Source organism: Pangasianodon hypophthalmus, chromosome 19, assembly GCF_027358585.1.
Source record: "Pangasianodon hypophthalmus isolate fPanHyp1 chromosome 19, fPanHyp1.pri, whole genome shotgun sequence".
Lineage (NCBI taxonomy): Eukaryota > Metazoa > Chordata > Actinopteri > Siluriformes > Pangasiidae > Pangasianodon > Pangasianodon hypophthalmus.
Window position 1 is genome coordinate 17,380,951 of NC_069728.1, and position 23,238 is coordinate 17,404,188.

The 23,238-nt window shown below is 39.5% G+C and overlaps 1 protein-coding gene across 5 annotated transcripts in view; it reads right to left on the bottom strand.

The window, feature by feature from the left end:
• efr3bb (EFR3 homolog Bb (S. cerevisiae)) overlaps nt 1-15,932 on the bottom strand; it is a 47,354-nt gene extending 31,422 nt beyond the window's left edge. The window contains exons 1-2 of one of the 5 annotated variants that reach the window (XM_026923095.3): nt 15,705-15,932; nt 15,008-15,161 (exon numbers count right to left, since the gene is read on the bottom strand). In XM_026923095.3, the coding sequence (XP_026778896.2) occupies nt 15,008-15,014 (7 nt within the window). In that variant the 5' untranslated portion in view covers nt 15,015-15,161; nt 15,705-15,932. Of the gene's footprint in view, nt 1-7,528; nt 7,990-12,459; nt 12,917-15,007; nt 15,162-15,680 lie in introns of those variants that run through there. The other 4 variants (XM_034313729.2, XM_034313728.2, XM_053242144.1 and 1 more) reach the window with 4 other exon arrangements.
• Between the last annotated feature and the right edge of the window lie 7,306 nt (nt 15,933-23,238).

The following is a 23,238-nucleotide window of genomic DNA, read 5'->3' on the forward strand; positions in this document are numbered from 1 at the left end:
TAAGCGAGATAGAGAGTGAAACAATGAGAAACTGTGCGTGTGTGTGTGTGTGTGTGTGTACTGTGAGAGAGTGGTGAGTTGCTGGGCACAGGGGTGTCCTATGACTAATACAGTCGTGTATGTGCTGTGAGTTCATCTCCAATCTGGCTGATAACAAGGACAGATTCAGGATGGCTGTGTATCTGTGGGTGTTATGCTACACCAAACCACCTGCAGAGAGAAAACGGGATGATGGGAGAGGAACTAAACAGAGATGAGCAGAGAGAGAGAGAGAGAGAGAGAGAGAGAGAGAGAGAGAGAGGATTTCACAGACTGGTAAAATTAGCATTGTTCCTGCGGGCAACAGCTCGAATAATTCAGTACTTGTTATATAACCAGCTAATAAATTGTACAAAAATATTAGAAATTTAGAGTCTTTGGAACAAGTTCTATTTTTGAAAGCGTTTATTTCACGCTAAAATTCTTCTGTCTTCATCTTGTGGCACCTCACAGGGTGATCTGCAGGAACGGCAACCCAAATGAACACAGGGGTGCCAATACTTTTGCAATAACACCGGGGATATGGACTGCTTACTTTAGCAGACATACATGTGGTAGAATTTTGAATCTCAGATAGTGTTTTATCAGGTATTAAAGTGCACTAGGTAGTGTCCTATACCCCAGGTAGTGAGCATACACAGTAAAATAAGAGGATGTTTGGGACATAAATCAGGGCGTTTCTGTAACGACTGCGGTTAACCAATCAATGACCAGCACTGTCTCACTGTCTCTGGAGCCGTGTTACACAAAGATCCTAACTCAGATCCTACCTCAAAATCCTGTTTAATAATCGATTCAGCCTAATTGTGCTCCGTTATAACCAAACCCTAGTTTATCCGTTTCCAGAACTTGGTAAAATGCTGTTTGCTCGTCGCATGTAGCACCATGCACACCACTCCGAGCTCTGCGATCATCACCCACTCATTCTATCAACAGCGATAAAATTAAAGACAAACAGAGATAAAGTCAGAGAAGCGCGAGAGCTCATAAGCCAGGACAGCTACGAGATCTTTACAGCATATACGCACAGGACACAGTGGACACTCTGTTTGCTTGCATAGTGAAGATGAGGATCAAAACTGCGGTTTGCTAGGAACTGGATAATGATAATGATATAAAAGCTCTGAGGATCTGCTCATTCCTATTATCGATCTGATCTGCAGAAACTGAGTGGCCTCACAGGCGTGACGCCAACATGCTTTAACCCTTAGCTAATAATAAATAATAAACCCAAACGTACAGCCTACAGGCATGTTATGGTCATGTGACTTACTTATAATCAAGTGCAGCAAACCTGACAAGTGCTTTTAATATGGTTTAAATCTAATCTGCTCGTATTAAAAATGCATTTGGAAGATTAGGTCTTTCCTTGAGCCCATCCCTCATTCTTGCCCATGAGCAAGAAGCTCCGCCCCCAGAACCTACAGCGGTTCAATTAAGAGTTAGCATTAGCGCGGACCGTCATGACATCACTTTCAAGCGCACTCGGACATTCACCCGCTTCAAAGCCAGTTCTAACACTATAAACACGCCTACTTCGGCTCACGAGTGCCGTCACTGTCCTTATCCTGTTCCTTTGTTATAAGCTCTTATGAGCACTAAGCTTCAATAGTAGCATTGCTAGCTAAAAGATAAGTCATTCTCCTGCTTGAAAGCCGAGTTACATCTCTAAAAACAGGCTAACTTCAACACATACTGATTCATGAGGATTTCCAAGTAACTTCACTGTCCTTTTTGCTTTGTAATGTAATGTCTACTCGAGCCATTAATTAAAGCCACACATTCAAACAATTCAAAGCTTTACACAAATTGTATTTTCAAAACTGTTCAGGAGCAACGTCGCTAATTCTCTGTCCACCTTCATCCCCTTCGCAGGTTATAAATGACTCTCGCCAGTTTTTATTCTGGTTTTAATCTGTTTCTTGTTGTTATTTAATTCTTACAGGAGAATTATCTGGCTGCGCTGGGTGCTTGCCGATTTCAGACTGAAATGAGGACAGAGAGAAGAGGTGTTAGGGAGTGGCTATAAAATGATTGACAAGAGGCCCAAAAACAAACAACCATTCTGGACCAGAAGGCAGTTTTCCAAATAGGTTTCCTCAGCCATGTAATGCACTTGTGCTGAGGTCATGGCTTAAACCATTGGTTTTTTGTTTTCCAATCATGTTCTACATATTTTTGTCAACGTTATTTGTGCAAGTAAAAAATAAAAATGGACTATTTCACCTTGAAATTGTGATATATGTATTATGTGTGGAACTGCATCGTTAACACACTCCCATCTCTGTGATTAATAATTGATTGTAATTACTACAGATATTCTCTATGAGCATTACTTAAACATACGTCTGGAAATCTCGTCCTGTCCGAATACTACTTTACAGTTTTGACTGTAATCACATATATAAGGCAATGCAGTCTATTCTAGAGTCACAGAATGAGCTTTTGCATTTTTGTTGCTTTTATCTTATAACGAATACTGAACTATAAATCCTGGAACATCATTGGACACTAGTCCATTTAGCTTACAGTGCAGAAATTGATTTCTGTATTTCCTGTACGATGATGAGAAACCTGTGAGTGAGCAGAACAACACTGATTATGCTTTTAGCTTCGTGACTAATAACTCCTGCAGATGTGTGCCAATAAAATCAATCACTGTGACGGCTTTTACTGCCTGCATCAGTTCAGCCCAGTGCGTGTTTCAATTTCAATTCAATCCAGCGCTGATTCTAGTGTTTAACCTGAAAAGCCAGAGGCCTTTAGTCAAGATCATAAGCACATGATGTGGAAAGTCTACAATACTCCCATACAGAAGAAACAGAGGAGTGCTTTTCGTATGAGGTTTTACATCCGGTTCTTTTATGCAAATTGCAAGAATGGCGTTATAAAAACCTGAACGGAGAAACGTGTCTGTAATAAATTGGAGTCATTGGCAAAACTGCTGTGGTATAAAGGAATAAACCCCTTATTGCTGTTATCGGAAAAAAAAATATTGAAAAATGATTAACTTCAGGTTGGGAACAGTAACTCAGCTGTCACTGTTTATTTTCCTCTAACAGAACAACTCCAAATGTTTGATCTCTTGCATAAGATGCTGTATATTAAGATAAATTGATAAGATAAAAGAACTGACTTATGTTTGGTTGAGGTGGTGAAAAAGAGTAATGGAAATGGAAAAAAATGGGGGGGAAAAATGATGTTTTGAAAAAATGATGAATGTAAATCAGATGTTTCAGATTTATATCTAGACTTTGAAGATAAATAAATATTTTTTTTAAAAAATGAAAACTGGATTTAAAATTGCGAAACGTCTGAAAGAACCCCCAGCTTGTGTTGCACACTGTCTCAGGTTCATTCCTACCTTCAACCTTCAATCTCTTAGATTAGAGAGAGAGCAGAGGAGCCATGGCAGGAATGTACTACAGGAAATGAACAGATGAGGGACAGAAAATCAGGGAGAGGAAATGAGGGAGGAACAGAAAGCTACACAAAAGGGAGTTTAATTTAATTAAGTGAACTGCTGCTAAAGCAAACCTGACTCACTGCCTCATTGCCTCATTCCTGACTCTGAATGAGCCAAAACATTCTCACAGATCAGCATTTCTCTCAGTACAACTGCACAATTAACCCTGAATTAATCACGATCACAACCATGTGATATCAGTAAGACTTAGCTCAAACTTATGTAATGCTAATCTAATCCTAGATAAGGATTTTCAGATAGATAGACTCTCTAGCGCCGTACTCATGATTTAACTTTATTTGCTTGCATACTGTGGCGGTTTATTGATTAATTGATTGATTGATTGAGTGTGTGAGATTTGGACCGACGAACAAAAACCTTTTAACACAAAATTGTCTGTATTGTCTGGGTAGGAGGGGCATACTCGCACTCCCCTGTCAATCACAGGGACTCTAGCCAATCGTGTGCATGTGTGAGCTCATGTATGAGGAAGAGGGCAGGTAGCGCTTTCCGCCAAATGTGTTTCGCTATTTTGAACGGCGAACAAAAACCTTTTAAAGCTTCACCATTAATGAACAGGTTATAGCTGAGACACTTTGAAGTGTTTTGGTTTGTAGTGGTGTTACCACTCTCCATTAGGACTCGTCATCAAAATGACATTTATGTGAAAACTCTTCCCTTTCTTAGCTAATGTCTCTAGCCGTGAAGCTAGTCCGTCTTCAGCTAAGTAATTTACATAAATGTATGTGATTGGATGTAACAGAGGATCTGATACAGAAGCCGTGATGGTTTGGAAAACTATTGAAAATCTGCTGAAATACTTTAACCTGCAGATCATCGCTCTATAAACTAAGCAACACTGAATATTTACAGGAACTGATTCACACTGAGTATTTCCTGAATATTTCACACTGAGTATCTCCAGAGTATTTCAGCATGAACAAGGTCTTCAAGACGTTCAAAGCTTTGGGTAGCTAATTCCTGAAAAGGCTGGAAATTACAGGGTCTGAAACAGAAGCGTGATTATGGAGTGTTAGAGCTTGATTACGGTGAGAAACCAAGCAGTGTGTGTGTGTGTGTGTGTTTTTTTAAAATAACCGCCCACTCGCTCACCTGCTGTTCTACATTAACACGTCTGTCTTATTCCAAATCGCACTTCAACTGAGACTACATTAATACGTTTCACTGTCACACTAATAAGCTCTCTATGCAGAGTATTTCCTCAAATCTTTTCTTCTCTGAATCTGTGTGTAAACACATACACGTTTCATTTCTTTTCCCTAAAAATGTACACAAACCCACCCACGCGTAAGCCACAGTCGGAGCCTGCAGTCCAAACGCATTAGTGTGATTGGGTCACATCAGGAGAGGGAGAGAGAGAGGGAGAGGGAGAGGGAGAGGGAGAGAGGGAGAGAGAGACATAGGGATTATATGGTGCCCTTCAGCACTGTTACATAAGAGACATCCTGAGCCCACTTTCTGCTATTTTTACATGAAAGTGACGCCGAGCAGCAGCAGGTTTATCCTGCAACTACACAAACTCACAAACTCTGGCACTATTAATTTATAGCATTTTATAATTATTTATTCATTACAGCGCCACAACCGTAACGATCCCGAACCCTGAACAAAACCAGTCTGCATCCCTTTAGGACAGATTACAGAAGAAAGGTAAGGAATAAACCCCTCTGTGTCATGCTGTTATAGGAAAATCATCAACACCTGGGTGGTGTGGTGAAGCGGAGCTACTGTTACTACTCTGAAGTTAATTATTTTCCAATTACAGCATGCCCTGTAGTGTTTTATTCCTCTTATACCACAGCAATCTGCCAATGATTACATTTTTTATTTATTAAAGAGCAACACATTGTACATTTTATCCTTTTAAGGGTACATTTAACAATGAATTTCCACAAACAAGTTTGCAGGTTTTTTTTTTTTTTTTTAATTAAAGAACGTCCGGGTTCTGTTCTCTCTTACGTTATCGCAGCTAAAAAGTCATTCCCTCACCAGCCTCTCTGTTTTTCTCTCTCGTTTGATAATAAAGACAAGAAAGCCCTTTATCCTGATGATTTCCATACAGAAAGCTTCACCATATCAAAAATCATATATATTATCTATTTATGTAGGACACTATATATATCCCATAAGACACTGTCTGATACGACTACGATACGTGTCTGATGGAAATTAACTACTTATATAACATGTAGGACACGTACTCTATGTTGTTCATATATATTTAATTTGAAAATTGACACTTATGAAGAAAAAACATAAGTAATAATCAAGTAAAAATAAAAGTCATAAGTGACATTTATTCAAAACCCTTTCTGAGCAACACGAGGGTCATTGTCGAATCCTGACAACGCCACAGCCATCCGTGAGCCGGGAGTCAAGAGAGCAAAAATGGCCGGGTTTATCTTCTCTCTCATGTCAATCACAGCGACGCTAGCCAGTCCTGGGTGTCTGTGAGCTCATGTATGAGGAAGAAGGCAAACAGCGCTTTCCTCAGAGTGTGTTACGCTACAATGTGACGCAGCATAAGCAGCAGTTTGAAAAGACGCGTTTCTTTGGCTTCACGTTTCTCGGACAAAGCACATGATTAGCCTTCACTCTCTCCAGTAGATAGCTGTTGTATTATAGGGGAAGAGCTGATTGATGGGTGGGAAGTGGTCAAGATTCCAAGATAAATAAGAGAGAAAATGCTGAAAAAATCATTAAATTAAATAATTAAAAAATGTATACTTTTTTTTAACAAAAAAAAAGGACATTGAAACTTATTCAGCATTCGAATGTGTTTTTTTGCCTTTAAAATATTACATAAACATTTTTTAAAAACAATACGTATATTACGCTATATAAACACTACATAAATACTATTTCAAAAGTATAGTATTTTGTACAGACACATTCGTTCTGACGACTCTAATAGTAGTCAACTAATCGAGATGATTTTTGGACAGATGGAAATCATATTATTAGGTTTTAAAAGCAGCAAGTGATCATACTGGAGAAAAAAAAAATTCCCAGTTGAAATAAATCGTGGGATATGTAGAAACCCAACTCACTGGAAATGAGAACTTCATTTAAAAAAAAAAAAAAAACAATCTTCACCTTTAAAGGAAAAAAAAAAACCATACTAGAGCATTTAGAGGTGGGTGTTATGACGACGTGAGCAATATGACAAAAATACCATAAGATACTTGCTGCCTTTAAAAAAAATTTAGTAATTAATAATTTTATTTAATATCTAGAAAAATAAATGATACTAAAAAAGGAGGATTGTTTTAAAAATCTGTACGAAATAAAACAGTTTTTTTATTAAATTGTACAATTTTTTTAATGCATAATTATAAGATATATTTAATATTTTAAATTATATTTAATGTATAATTTCTTATTATAATTTCTGGTATAGCTATTGGATACAGTGGATGCTGTGCTGAGTGAAAGAGAGAGTCACGCTGCCATGCCATTGTTTTGTTCAGGGTTTTACAGAAACCTCAGGCTCACACTGGCATAACCGTAACAAGCTACGAATCATCACGACACGTCTGCGTTCAAAATCGTGGCGTATCATGACATCACACGACTCGTAGCGTGGCACGATGAGCCTGCTGAGTCAGCTAAACCACTGAAACCCAGCTGAGGCTCGGGTAAATCGATACCGACCCACGTACGGTGCTGTACGTCAGCCCGAAGCGTGACCAATCACATCATCCAGAGCAAAGTACCTCAGCGTGCTTTCCTGCAGAGCCAGAGAGTGTAAATAGACTAACGTCTGCGAGGAATTTCATCTGACCGGACGAGAGATAAGCTCCATCTGAGAGCTGCGTATCATCACCAGCACACTGCAGCTACTGCATGTAAACGATGCACTGTCCGTGTGTGAAGGACACGAGGAAAAAAAAAAAAAAAAAAAAGTGTGTGGCCAGAGATGACCTTGTGCATATAGATATGATTTTAATCCTTCACACACACACGCACACACACACAGAAAGAGAGAACTGTAGTCCTTACCGTACATGGACAGAGGAGACCGTAAAGATGCTCTTTCCTTGTCCTACCCTGCAGCTTCTCTGATGCAGCTATAGCGACGCTCATACACACACAGACACACACACGACTCTCTTCCGTCAACACACGCACACTGAAAAAACCCCCACAAGCTCACACACTCAGATGCGTGCAGAGGGAAATGACAAGCGAAGCATGATGACCTTGGCTTTCCCTGACTGCGCTCCCAAGTGCTGGAAAAAATGCTGATTATCCACACGGCAGCACACACCTCCTGTTCACCAATCAGCTCTCGGGGGGAAGCAAGAGGGGGTGGAGTCATGCTTTAGAGAAACAGAAGCTCCTCCCACTTTCAGAGCTATTCTGCCCCCCTCTCTCTCTCTCTTTTTCTCTCACAGGAAGCATCATCATTTATTATCCGTCATTCCTCATCCTTAGTCTCCCTGTGGGTTTTCTTCTGCTCTCAAGCTGCACGCTCTCTCTCATTCACACACACACACACACACACACACACACACACACACACACACACACACAGAGAGAGAGACACAGATACACACAAACGTCTTACTATCCCTATGAAGACCCTGTGAAGCTAATTCATGCAATGCTACACCTTAACCTACACCTCAATGATAAAAAAGGAAACATTATGACTTTTGACTTTTTTTTTTTTTTTTAAGCAGTTTTCCTAATGAAGACCGGCCAGATTTCTGCACAAGGTCAAAACTATCAGATATTCCTATTTTACAAAAACATATGGACCCCACCAAGCTATAAAAACATGCCCACACACACACACACACACACACACACACACACACACACAGGAAGGGTTTTATACAAATCCCTAGCAGAGAGCAGCACAAGTCATGTACAGTCAGGGCCATAAATATATGGAATATATGGATGAAGTTACAGTTATGTTAGCTCTCTACCACATTTTATTGGAGTTGAAACGAAATTCAGACTTTCAGCTTTTAATTTAAGGGTATTATATATCCAAATGGGGTAAACGGTGGAGGAATTACAGCACTTTTTATGTGTGATCCCCTTTTTTTAAGGGACCAAAAGTAATTGGACAATCGGCTGTTCAGCTGTTCCATGACCAGGTGAGTGTTACTCCCTCATTATTTCACTTACAGGCAAGCAAATAAAAGGTTTAGGGTTGATTTCAAGTGTGACATTCACTTTTAGAATCTGTTCCTATTAACTCTCAATGTGAAATCCAAAGAGCTGTCCTGTCACTGCCTGTGAAGCAAGCAAGCAATCATTAGGCTGAAAAATCACAACAAAACTATCAGAGAGATAGCAGAAATCATTAGGTGTGGCCAAATCACCTATTTAGTACATTCTTACAAAGAATAACGCACTGGTGAGCTCAGGATCACCAAAAGGCCTGAAAGACCATGGGAAACAGCCGGGGTGGATCACAGAAGAATTCTTTCCAGGGTGAAGAGAAACTCCTTCGAAACAGTTGGCCAGATGACATATCTGTGTCAAAGTCAACAATCAAGAGAAGACTTCACCAGAGTAAATACAGAGGGATTACTGCAAGATGTAAACCATTGGTAAGCCTCAAAAACAGGGAGAACAGATTAGAGTTTGCCAAAAACAACTTATACAGTTCTGGAACAACATCCTATGAACACATGAGATGAAGATAAACATGTACCAGAACGATGGGAAGAGAAGATTATAAAGAAAGGAAGGAACTGCTCATGATCTGAAGCGTACCACCTCAGCTTATGGCATGGGTGCCATAATGTAACTGGTGAAAGGCTGGTTGATGGATGGATGGTTCCCCTCATCTTTATTGATGATCTGACTGCTGATAAAAGCACCAGGATGAATCGTGAAGGGCTATATTATCCGCTCACATTCAGCCACATGCTTCAAAACTCATTGGACGATGCTTTACAGTGCAAATGGACAACGACCTGAAGCATACTTGGAAAGCAACTCAAGACTTTTTTTTTTTTTTTAAGCAAGCATGTGCAATGGTCAAGTCAGTCACCTGATCTGGAATTCAACTGAACTGCATTTCACTTGCTGAAGGCAAAACTGAAGGCAAAACTCCTCAAGAACAAGCAGGAAGTGAAGAAAGCTACAGTAAAGGCCTGGCATAACAACACCAGGGAAGAAACCCAGTGTCTGGTGATGTCTTTGGGTTCCAGACTTCAGGCGGTCATTGTCTGCAAAGGATTTGCAACCAAGTACCAAAAAATGACATTTCAATTTACGATTATTAGTTTGTCCACTTCCTTGTGGTTCCTTAAAAAAGGGGGAGAGACATATTTAAAAAGTGCTGTAATTCCTACAGCACTTACCTGATTTGGATGTAAATACCTGAAAGTGTGCACTTTGAGTTCATTATTTAATTTCAGATCCAATACACTGTGATAGACAAAAAAAAAAATTAACAATAACTTTGTCAATGTCCAAATATTTATGGACCTGACTATACATACGTCTGGCCATTGCATGCTAGTTCACTGCTTAGAATCATTAAGCCACTGACAGGACACCAAGCCACTAGGATCTTCTGGAGTCACACCATTTCAAAGTGTTAGTTTAGCTTAATAGCACTCGTCTTTTAGCAGTAATCCATGGTAAAATGTGTATATACCATTTCAGCTAACGTCGATCTGATTTCTAAATAAAATTCTGGATAGATTCTTCAGTCAGATTATAACCAAGTAGTATCAGGTTGCTAGGCTTCTCAGGGCTTTTTGCAACCAGGTTCTTCTCTTTTGGATACTAAATGGGTCTATAAAGCATGGTACTCATTCAGAATCTCACCACCTGCTGCACTACACACATCGGCCGAGGTGTGGTCTGGTGTGAACTGTAGAACGGTTCTGACAATTAAACACAGTGAACAGATGACAGACAAATCATATAGCTTACAACACACAGTCACGTCATGGATAAACATGAGAGAAAATACAGATACTAGACAGTGTGTGATGTAAAGAGAAAACACCACAGCTCGTATCCAAACGCTGGAGGAAACAAACACAACATGCTACCTCAGACACCAGCTTAGAGAAGGACAGCGACTATGGCCGAGTTGTCACCTATGTGAGAATTTCCAAGTACTTTGCAGAGCACAAAGGTCCATGGGGTGGAGACAAACCTGTTCCGACTCCTCCTACCTGGGCGGAGTCGAGCCAAAAGGGTGTTTAATGTGTTGGTTACATGTTGTAGAGCACTGCGAGGGTTAGAGGTTAGGAATATAGGAGGAGATGGACAAGATCCAGCTCCACCCACTGGACTTTTGGACCATCTCGGAATTTATATACTCATTTGTGTCTGTATAAACAGTCGTTCCCTCACCAGTCTCTTAATCAAACAAAACAAAAAAAAAAAAAATGGAGCTTGTCACCTTGCTGAGAAAGTGCAAATGCCAAACCTCTGTCCTGAAGACTTTCTCATTGTTGCTATAAAAACATTAACGTATTAGAACGAACGTATTAATATAAACCTGTGATTTTGAGCTACACTACAGTCAGAGCTGCTATTAAAGAAGATTAATCAACACCTTCTGACCAATCAGAATCGAGAATTCAACAGTGCTAGATAAGATTACATCCAAACAGCCTCACTGTGATTATTTTTAGTTTCCACAGTGGGAACATAACCGGAATTTGAACCATTTCCGCTCAGCTAAGAGGACTGATTCAGCTTCAAGTCCCAGGAGAGACACTCGGATGGACAAAACCTCTCACTGTGTTACAGAGACTACTTAATTTTACCGACATGTGAGGACCAGCATGTAGTGTTCGGCACAGTCGTGTGTGTGTGTGTGTGTGTGTTAAGGCTGCACAATCTGACAATATATAATATTGATATCATGATAAACTACGTCACAGTATATTTTTCTGAAATATCATGGTCATCTCAACATTTAAAAAAATCTATCTTAATAATTTAATAACAGTTACAATCTCTTATTTGGAAGCAGCTGATCTGACATTAAAAAACTGCATTCTTTAAATCTTTAAAATTTTTCATATGGAATTTTAATCTCCCTTCTTTTCAGTGTTAAACCATTCCTTTTTGTAGACGTTAAATAAAAGCATCATCAAACTCACAGGTTTTGTAAATGAAACAAAAAGCTTTGCTGTGTACTGTGATACATATCGTCTATTGTAAGTATCAAGACACAATATTTTTGTTGCATCAGCTAGAGACGGCACTGAACCGATGTATCCCTGAGGTACTGATACTGAGGATCAGTATTGTGGCCGGAACCAGCACAAAATGGTGGCTTGGATATCAGAGGAAAAAAAAAAAAAGTATGAATTTGATCCGATCCTGAAACAAATGGGAAAGACTGAAATTGGAAAAGAAAATTTTGGAACTGGACAAGTTTACATGTAAAGAGACTTTATCATTATACATATAAAGAGAATTTTTCATTATATTTATACATTATTATTTTTACTATATTTTGCCATGTTATATATTTTTAAGTGCTTAATTTAAAGAAATAACTACATAGCTTAGTAATTAAAAAAAAAAAAATACTGATATTGGTTGATACTCAAGGTTTCAGTATCGGAAAAGAAAAAAACTGGTATCGTGCCATCTCCAATATCAGCCAGGCTTCATGTGTGTGTGTGTGTGTGTGTGTGTGTGTGTGTGTATCCACACAAGGATAGGAAAATCTGACAGTTATGACCTTGTGAACACCAATCGTTTTTTTGTTTGTTTTTTTTAACAAAAACTGCAGCTTTTATTTTACAAATGATAAAAAAAAGTTTCCTTTTGGTTACTGAGGTTAAGGTTAGGTTTACTTTTATTTGCTGGTATAATGCTGACATAATTATTTCAAGAGAAGGTCCTCACAAGGGTAGTAACGTTAGTAAGACAAACGTGTGTGTGTGTGTGTAAGAACAAAGTGTCGAGGCAGATAAAGGAGCTCTTACCACGGGCCTGGCGATGATCCAGCCAGCTCCGGCAATCCAGTGCCAGCCTGTGTGTGGTATGGGGCTCGAGAGCGGGCGTTGGCGCAAGCATCCTGACTTTTTACACTTTAAATCACTAGCACAACAACATCCAGGCTGTAAATAGCGAACAGAAAAGTTTTACATGCCTGTAAAATGTCTAGAGGCAGGTGTGGAAAGGGACTGACAGAAATCCAAGGTGCATACGCAAACGGCTCAAACTTTTCCCAGACGCAAAGAAATAGTCCACAAGCAGCAGTAAGGTTTAAAATGTGCTACACCGACCAGATGCTAATACTCAACATGAAGCACAAAACTTCTCAGCCTCGAGAAAGAGCGGCTTTCCTGAGCAAAGTCTCCAGCGCTGTATTTCACACTGGAGCTTTAAACATCACTCGACTCCTCCGTCATCCTCTTTCACTTTTTTCTCACTGCTGAAGCAGACAATGCGAGAGGTGGCACAGTGAATGGCATTGTGTCAGTGAGATGTTTGTTAATTAGGAGAGAGAGAAAGACAGAGAGAGAGAAAGAGAGAACGAGAGAGAGAGAACACACTGAGGGCAATGCTGAAAGACTGTTAAAAAGCAAAGTACTAAAAGAAAATGAACTTTTCTCAAGTTCAGCAAGTGCAGACACACACCGCAAACAAACCTCAGGTTTGTAGAGAAACAATCCCAGGTTTTGTTTTGTTTTTTTTTTGTTAATGGTTGAACAGTGATTTCATTTATATTTTTATTTATTTATTTATAGGATTTCTTCTCTGATCTACCCACTAGTGGCTCTGACCATAGTGTAGCTGCAAATTAATTAAATTAAATGAAAGTGCTCGTTTGTTGTAACACATTATCGTTTCAACACTAACATCTAACACTCCACATGAAGTAAGTCTGATAATAAACGTATTAAAAAAACATGTTGTTATTTAACAAAGAACAACGTATAATTGAAGATGCGTTAAAGCTTTCTTTAAAAATTCACGGAAGGAGTCTCCAGTATCAGCACTTTGTGAAAATAAGTTTTCCAACACAGGTCTTTAGGACAAAGGAGCTCGTGCTTTCCAGTTTCTTGGTAACAATGTGCATTTGTTTTTTTTGTTTTTTTGCATCGTTTAAAAAAGCGAGGCTGGTAAGGTATAACTGGAACTAACTTGTTTCACGGATGTTCCACGATACTAAATGTAACTATAAATGGATAAACAATTGTTAGTTGTGGTATAAGAGGTATGAAACACTTCAGCACATGCTGTTATAGGAAAATGATCAACATTAGGGTGGTAAGTAACTCGGCTTCATCTCACCACCCATGTGTATTATTCCTCACTCATTTTCTACTCTGATAAAACTCTTCTGTCTTCAGAAAATCTTTGATATGCAAATGATCAGGACAGTCCAATGAATATGCAAATGAGACTATGATGTCATCTGGAGACTTCTAGAGACCTTTTTGAGCATGGATTAACTACTTTCCCCTGAGAAGAGTGGAAAAGCATTGTCTGGACTAAGAAGTCTGCATGTTCAGAAAACTGTGTCGTGTCGCTGAATACACTCTCACACGTTACACTGAAGTTTAAAGACAGCTGGCAGATGAAAAACTGCACGTCTGTTTACCCTCAGAGAGGCGAAACTTTTACTGATGACACGGTAAAAAAAGAAATCTCATTAAGATCTTGAAGCATCTGAATTCATTTACTTGCTTACACAACAGTTTCGCAACACAATTTTTTTTATTCTGTTAAAAGTTTTCATAATTATCATAGAGTTCTTATAATTATTTGCCACAACACATTGAGTAGCGTTACTGCCTCACAGCTGCAGGGTCCAGGGTTCAATCCTGAGCTGGAGTTACTGTCTGAGTGGAGCTTCACATGTTCTCCCTGAGCCCGTGTGGGCTTCCTCAGGGTTCTCCGGTTTCCTCACACTTCCCGAAAACATGCCCTTAGGTGGACTGGCTGCTTTAAATTGCCACTAAGTGTAAATGAGAGTGTGTGTGTGTGTGTTGCCCTGCAATAGGCGGGTGTCCCGTCCAGGGTGTATATTCCCATCACTTGCCCAGTGTTCTCGGGATAGACTCCCGATCCATCACCACCCTTAGTATGGATGGATGGATGAATAAATGAATGTATGATTGATTCAGAACTCAAAAACAAGTTGTCTATGAATGATGCGGACTTGGACCTAATGTGTTCAGCCCTTAGAAAGATATAGTTCAGGAATAAAAAGCTCTACAACTCCAATAAGTAGCCAAATTACTATTGTAGACAATTGTCTGAATAATTAGCTTAATGTCTGAGTAGCTGGAGTTTGTTTGTGAATTAAATCTGTTTCTGAAAGTTTGAAAACCCCTAAATTACAACATGAATGAAATTAAACTCAGGACAATTCTCAGGTGAAGTGTTTGTGTTAACTAAAGAGACAACTCAGTACTTTGGGATGTTTTGCAGCCACTACACCTTTACCGAAAGGCTTTTTTTATGTAAATAAGTCCCTGAAAAGAAAAAAGAAAAAAAAATCATTTTAAGGCGTAAACTTACCTGCCATTATTACTTCTCCACCACCGTTTCCCGGCTTGGACTACTGCACACCAGCTTGGCTGCTGCCGCTCCTGTTGGAAGGCGCTCTACCCGCCGTTCGTGCGCTTCCCTTCGGTTCATTCACAGCAGGAAAGTCCCAGGATGACATCCAGGCCTACGATAACAAAGCGTCCAAAAATAACTTTATTCACGCTGCATTCAAATCATACCGCGTAGACGTCATTTTCTGGCATTGTCAGTCAACAAATCTAACATATTATTTCACCAAATATGTTTAATTTACGATTGTTTGTTAGTTAGCTAGCTCAATAAACAAGCAGGCAAGCTAGGTGTTTGTCCACGGGTTAGCAAGCTACATAGCTAGCCATGCAATTTAACTATTTAATCAGCTGTTTTTTTTCTATATCAAAAACAAAAAAGTTAGTTTTCAGAGTAAACAAAACGTTATTTTTATATAGTAGGTATCCAGCTAGTTAACAAGTTAGTTTAGCTAGAGCTAGCCTAGCATGACAGCTAACTAGCCTGATTAGGACTGTGCTTTGGTTTGGTCAGTTATTCACATTGTTTGCATGCAAAATGTATACAATACATATTCAATTCCTAACTAATGAGAAACCCCACACATTTACAATCTGAACAAGAGAAAAAACAATCACGAATCTTAATGACTAACGTTATAAAGTTCTCCACCAGAGACCTGAGACCTGAGACCCCCCTGCTCTCATCACCCTGCCCGGCTTTCAGCTCTCCTCCCTCAGGCTCCCACTCAGCATGGACACCCTGACATCTCTCAAGCAGTTTTATCTCTCTCACTCTTCATTCTTTCTTTTTTTTTCTGGAAAGGAAGAAAATAAGTCCAACATTTTATCAACAGTCAAAGTTAGACCATCTTTTAAATGAATTAGACAACATGGCCATGAAAATAGAGCCAACTCTGCTCAAAACAAAACAAAACAACACAAAACAACAGAACCCATCACAGACATTCTAATGGTTTCCACTACAAATGCTATTAAAAACCAGCAGCTAACCATTAAAACCATTACCATTACTGGTCCTTAATGGTATCCACTAGACATAACATGCCACCAATATAGAAGGCAACAAATTACCAGTAGAGACCCACAGGGACCATTACAGTTTCCATTAAAACCAATACAATTCCCATTATAACCATTAAAACCACTACAAATTCTATGAGGGTTTCTATTGTTTTGTTTTTTTTAGCAGAGACATTAAAACATGTGTTGGAAATGCTTTTAGACTTCCCACTTACAGAACACACTTACACAAATTATTGGAGACCCCTGTGTTTTTATTTCTACTGACCATCAAAGGAGGCTCAAACTATGGTATGTATAATTTGAACAGCACTTTTCCTAATATTGTTAAATTTTTTTAATAAATACAATGTAAAGTTATGTAAAATTAAAGTATAATTATGATATAAATATACTGCCGTTTTATTCATAGAAATGCCTTAATTATGTTGTCTGACCAAACTGTGGTCAGTGTAATTTAATGTACAGAGCCTGACTGCCTGGTAGCACTGCAGATGTCCACTTGATGGCAGTATCATAACACATCATGTGAAATTATCTACTTAATATGTTCTTTTAATGCAAGTTGCTTCCCTGGATGTAATAATTCAGGATCTCACATAATACCTGTGAAGTAATAAGTCAAAATAGTTTAATATGACTCTGTTAAAAATGAAAATTTACCACATGAAAACTCTTTAAATCTTTCCAATGTTTCCTCGAAACCAAAAATAGATTTACATGCCTAAAATTGTGGTAGTAAATTTGTGTTTGTATTTTTTGCTGTCCAATAAACTTGGACCGTATAAGGTAAGCATCATTGGTCTCTTCTATAATTCTGTAAACCTTAAGTATGTACAATTGATATGAATATGTATGTCTATGTATATGTACACTGTCAGTGTCAATGTATCAATACACAGTCAGAGCAAAAAAGTATGTATTTATAAGCATAAAAAAGATATGTTTAAATAAACTTCTAGGGTAAAAAGTCTTTGGACTCCATAAATGAACAAAATTAGTACTTTGTTGCGAAGTCCTTGTTGGTGATTACAGCTTTGAGACGTCTACAGATCATACACACAACCCTTCTTTCTCCAAACATGTCAAGCTGAATTAATACCAAAGAGCTCCATTTTAGTTTCATCTGACCAGAGTATATTGTTCCAAATCAGTTCTGATTTGTCTAAATGCTTTTAGACGCGCATCTCCGTGCTTCTTTTTTAGCAGAGGAGGTTTGTGCGAGGTGTAGGAACGGAGAAGATTGCAGTGCAGTTCATTGCTTATTGTTCTCTGAGTAACTGTTGTTCCTGCTGCTTTCAGGTCGTCCTGCAACTCTATTCAAGTGACTCCTGGCTTCTCTCTTACCTTCCTTATCATTAGTCTGCGAGCGCGTTGTGAGATCTTGCGTAGTGCACCTGTCCAGGCATAATTACTTGCACTTTCATGAACTTTCCACTTACGAACCAAATGTACTGTAACAATTTGATTGGTGTTTAATAATGTTGTTCCTGAGAACTTCAGGACGCTCCTTCACCTTCACCACGATCGCTAAAATGTTGCTAGATTGCTAAATTGTTGCTTGAAATCTTCCCAACCAAAGGCACAAAGGTGTATTATAATGACACCAGGTGCAATTTGCACCATTTATATCTACAACTTGATTTTTATGTAACCTTTACATATAGCGTATATCTTTATTGCTTATGAATACATACTTTTTTGTTCATGTTTATAGGTATAAAGTCAAAAGACATTATGTGTGTAAATGTAAAGTGGATATATGCACTGGTATTATATTAAATAACTTAAAAAAAGAACAAAAAAAGGGTCCTAGTACTTATTTTTCCCTCATTGTACATCATACTGAAATCACCGAAGTGGCATTGTGTTTGATTATTAGAGTGAAAGCATTTTGTAGAATAAATCATGTTTTTCTTTACATGAATAAAATAAAATGTACAAATGTAGTAAATATATTGTAGTACTTCATTACTCTCCATATGTACAGTGGCTTGCATAAGTATTTGCACCCCTTAAGCTTTTCCACATTTGGTAGCGTTACAAATGGAACAGAAAATTGATATTATTGCGATCATTTGGTTTACACAATATGTGACACAAAAGTGATAAGAATAGAATAAGTAGAAGTAGAAGTTCAGCTGGATGAATGAATGAGCAAATTTACTTTTCTTCTTCCCATGATCTTCAGGAAATTCAGATGATGCCTGTTAACCTCCTGTTAAACATGTGACTTGTGAAATATTTTATAGGGGTGGATCTGTTCAGGTAGCAGGGTTGAGCGAATGAACCTATAAAGGACGACTCAAGCATGAGTTGTTAAATGGATGCACACACTCATGCAAAAATCATAAGAATTCTGAAATATTTTAATGATTATGTTTGAAGTTGGAGTGTAGTTATAGTGAGCTAGGACAGACAGAAATGCTGTTTTCCATGTGCTGTTGCAGTATTACCAGAGAGCTGTCCTGAATCACGTGTGTGAATTAGCTGAGAGTTGGGAATCTCATTAGTGACAAACTAGCATGGCTAATACCAAATCCCTCGTGATCAGGGATATCAAAGACGAGTACCACAGGACACAAAGCACTGCAGAGTTTAATGCTTTTCCTGCTTTATCACACCTGATTGGCCACGGAATATGATTATTCAGCTCCCTGAGTTCAGTAAGGGAAAGCCGTGCAATGCTTTCATGTCTTTGGGATACACTTCCACATCAGGAAGAGTTCCTTCTGTGCCTTTATTTTTCTCCAAACACACACTGTAATATTTTCTTAATGATTTAATTGCTGGTGCTGGGAAACATCATGTTTTGTTTGTTTTCCAGAAATGAATTAATAATGTTAGATTAAACAATTTCAATCTTCCTTCTCTGTTGTTCCTTGAATTTGTGTAAAGTACAATACAAATTTCATTTAAAATTTTCATTGATAAGACTCTACTCAAATCCTGGATCAGAAATCAGGAATAAAACACTTTGGAGACATGATGGAGTTCCTGGTAGCAGTCAGTTCTCCAAGTTGATGTGTTGGAAGCAGGAAAAATGGGCAAGCGTAAGGATCTGAGTGATGTTTACAAGGGCCAAATTGTGATGGCTAGATGACTGGGTCAGAGTGGGGTGATCTTGTGGGATGTTCCCGGTATGCAGTGGTTAGTACCTACCAAAAGTGGTCCGAGGAAGGACAACCGGTGAACCAGCGAGAGGGTCATGGGCACCCAAGGGTCATGTGTGGGGAGCGAAGGCTAAGCCCGTCTGGTCCGATCCCACAGAATTCAATTCAATTTTCAATTCATTTTTATTTGTATAGCGCTTTTTACAAAGGTCATTGTCTCAAAGCAGCTTTACACAAACAAAAGTAAAGTGAAGTGTGTGTGTGTGCCGTCTCTGATGAGCAAGCAGGGCGACGGTGGCAAGGAAAAACTCCCTGAGATGGTGATAGGAAGAAACCTTGAGAGGAACCAGGCTCAACAGAGAACCCATCCTCATATGGGTTTACACTGTAGTGTGCGTGTGTGTGAGCACAATGTGTGTTGGTGTAGTCCATGGAAAACAGCTGAAGCGTTTTCGTGGCAGTATGAAGCATTGCCGGTGGACAGGTCCAGAGTGAAGGGGGGGAGGTCTGGATCACCGGCAGCTCAGGAGTGTAGCTCGGCAGAAGGAGAAGGAAAGTGGTTAGGTACACTCACAGTCACCGTGTGGAGATAAAACTCAACATCCACGAGTCCCCCAGATCTACTCCTTTGATAAAAACACTAGTCGCTAAATGCTAGGTTAAATAAATAAGTCTTCAACCTCGACTTAAACACTGAGACCGTGTCTGCTTCACGTACATTAACTGGGAGACTATTCCATAATTTTGGGGCTTGGTAAGAGAAAGCTCTGCCCCCTGCCGTGGTTTTGGCAACGCGTGGTACTGATAGACAGCCTGCATCCTTAGAGCGAAGTAGGCGCGGCGGAACGTAAGGTACTAACATATCGCTTAAATACTGCGGAGCGAGACCGTTTAATGCTTTATAGGTTAGGAGTAATATTTTAAAATCGATGCGGAATCTTACTGGGAGCCAGTGTAATGTAGATAAGACTGGCGTGATATGCTCATACTTCCTAGTCCTAGTCAGGACCCTCGCTGCTGCGTTCTGAACTATCTGAAGCTTATTTATGCATCTAGATGAGCATCCAGATAGTAAAGCATTACAGTAATCTAATCTGGACGTGATAAATGCATGGACTAGTTTTTCAGCATCACTTAGCGAAAGTATATTTCTAATCTTAGCAATATTTCTGAGGTGGAAAAATGCTAACCTGCTTACATTATCTACATGCGCCTCAAATGAGAGATTAGAGTCTATAATCACACCGAGATCTTTTACTGTTAGACTACTTGAAACAGAGAGACCATCTAAAGTAACAGTGTGATCTCTAAACTTACTTCTAGCGGCTTGTGGTCCCAGTACCAGAACCTCTGTTTTTTCTGGGTTTAGCAGGAGAAAGTTGCTTAGCATCCAGTCTCTTATGTCTATCGCACATGCCTCAACTTTCTTTAACTGGCTATTCTCATCTGGCCTAGCTGAGACGTATAACTGTGTCTCATCAGCATAACAATGGAAGCTAATATTATGTTTATGGATTATGTTACCTAAAGGGAGCATGTATAACGTGAAAAGCAGTGGGCCTAAGACTGAACCCTGCGGAACGCCATATTCTACTCGATAACGTGCTGAGTGGTCACCGTTTAAATCTACAAACTGATAGCGATCGGTTAAATAAGATCTAAACCAGTCGAGGGCTGAGCCCTTAATTCCTACGACCTTTTCCAGTCTGTGAAGAAGGATATTATGGTCGATAGTGTCGAACGCTGCGCTAAGGTCGAGTAAAATTAATAGACTAATGCAACCCCGATCAGAGGCTAATAGCAAGTCATTGACTACTTTGACTAATGCTGTCTCTGTGCTGTGGTGGGGCCTGAAACCTGACTGATAAAGTTCATAGATATTATTACTTTGTAGATATGAAATTAGCTGCTGCGCTACTACTTTCTCTAGTATTTTAGATAGAAAGGGAAGGTTTGAAATCGGCCTATAGTTAGTTAAGTTGTTAGGGTCAAGGTCTGGTTTCTTCACTAGTGGTTTAATAACAGCTAATTTAAGTGATTTTGGAACGTACCCATTGAAGAGTTACTGCAGCACAAATTGCTGAAAAAGTTAATGCTAGCTATGATAGAAAGGTGTCAGAACACACAGTGCATTGCAGCTTGCTGCGTATGGGGCTGCGTAGCTGCAGACCGGTCAGAATGTTTTCTTTTACATCATGTGGATGGCTGGGCTCGTGTGCGTCGCTTACCCGAGGAAGAGATGGCACCAGGATGCACAATGGGAAGAAGGTACGCTGCCGGAGGCACTGTGATACTCTGAGCAATGTTCTGCTGGGAAGCCTTGGGTCCTGGCATTCATGTGGATGTTACTTTGACATGTACCACCTACCTAAACATTGTTGCAGACCATGGCTTTAATGTTATGGCTGATCAGTGTATATATGTACAGTAGATAACATTTTTAACTGCATATTTCCTCTCATTGTATAATGCCGTAATGTTATAGTGATTCTTTCCAACTGATCTGCTGGATACGTGTTAAGTTTTTAAATCATTTTAAATCATTTTTAATAGAAATGTCAAATTTGAAGTTTTCACATTTGTAGTTCTCTTAACTGACACTTCAATCATGCAACCTGTCTATGTGCAGCTCTTAAAGCCATCACATCATGTTGACGCTTTTCTGTGACGTCAGCCATCGACGACCTGTAGACTAGGAGCATCACAGCTGAGTATGTAATCCTATTTGTGTCTATCTACTTGCCTTCTGTCTCCTCTACTCCCTCGACACCTGTTGCTCCTCAGATTGGCAAATTATTTCCTTCCTGATCACATGATGTGGCATTTTTCTTCAGTACATGTATTCCTTGACATTTATATGAGGGCTTTTTTGTCCATTTGTTCTTCATGCTGCAGCTTCAAAACACTGTGGATTACAATACAGCTCGTAGGTTATTAGAGCAAATAATCCCTTATGGAAAAGTGCAAATGGATTTACAGCACCTCTGAGCAAAGCAGGAAAATATGTGTAGACAAGATGGTGAGTAGTTTCATTTTTTTAATTCTTTAATTCTTTTAATTTTCAGTTGTATTATGTAGCGAAACCCACTTAAACACTCCAATACAACTCTTTACCATCGTGATTTGTATCAACAGGGAAGACTTACTACACTTTCATATTTAATAATGAGCCATATACCCTGGGAACATCCAATTTTATATGGATATATACATTTTTAAAAAATGGATGTTCAGCAAAAGTCAGAGAAGCAACCAAGAGGTCAAAGGTAACTCTCATCATAATGCTACCACCACCATGCTTTACCATAGGTATGGTGGGGCATGGCGGCTTGGTGGTTAGCACTTTTGCCTCGCACCTCCAGGTTTGAGTCCCACCTCCTCCCTGTGTGCACAGAGTTTGCATGTTCTCCCCTTGCTTCGTGTACCGTGGATTCCTCCAGGTACTCCAGTTTCCACCCCCAGTCGAAAGATATGTGTTGTAGGCTGATGTGTGATTGTGCCCAGCGATGGGTTGGCACCCCGTCCAGGGTGTCCCCCACCTTGTGCCCTGAGTTCCCTGGGATAGGCCCAAGGCTTCCCCGTGGCCCGTGTAGGATAAGTGGTACGGAGCAAATGGATGGATGGATATGTGTGTGTATGTATGCGTGTTATATACCAGTTTGCAAAGTGGTTTTTGGTAAACAGGTTTTTGGTACACATTGATCACTGAAGACTAATGCCACCATTTCCTGAGGTTCCTAGCTGAGTTGATCTAAACAATTGGCCCAGGAATAGCTCCTGTGTGCCAGAGATTTGATTTCAGCTGCTGTCTGCCTTAACAAGCTCAGTACCAAATCTGGCAACCTGGCTCAGATCATCTAATGACATCTGAAATAGCTCCATTCTGTCCTCTGAGGGGTTCAACGCCTTCATCTCATCCTCGTTTAGAATGAGACTGTGACCCCTTTGAGACCAGATAATTCATGTAACTGGATGTTGTTATGCATTATTGGTGTTATGGATAATCATTGCACCTGACAAACCCTGTACTCTGGTCTTAAACACGACTCTCTATCTG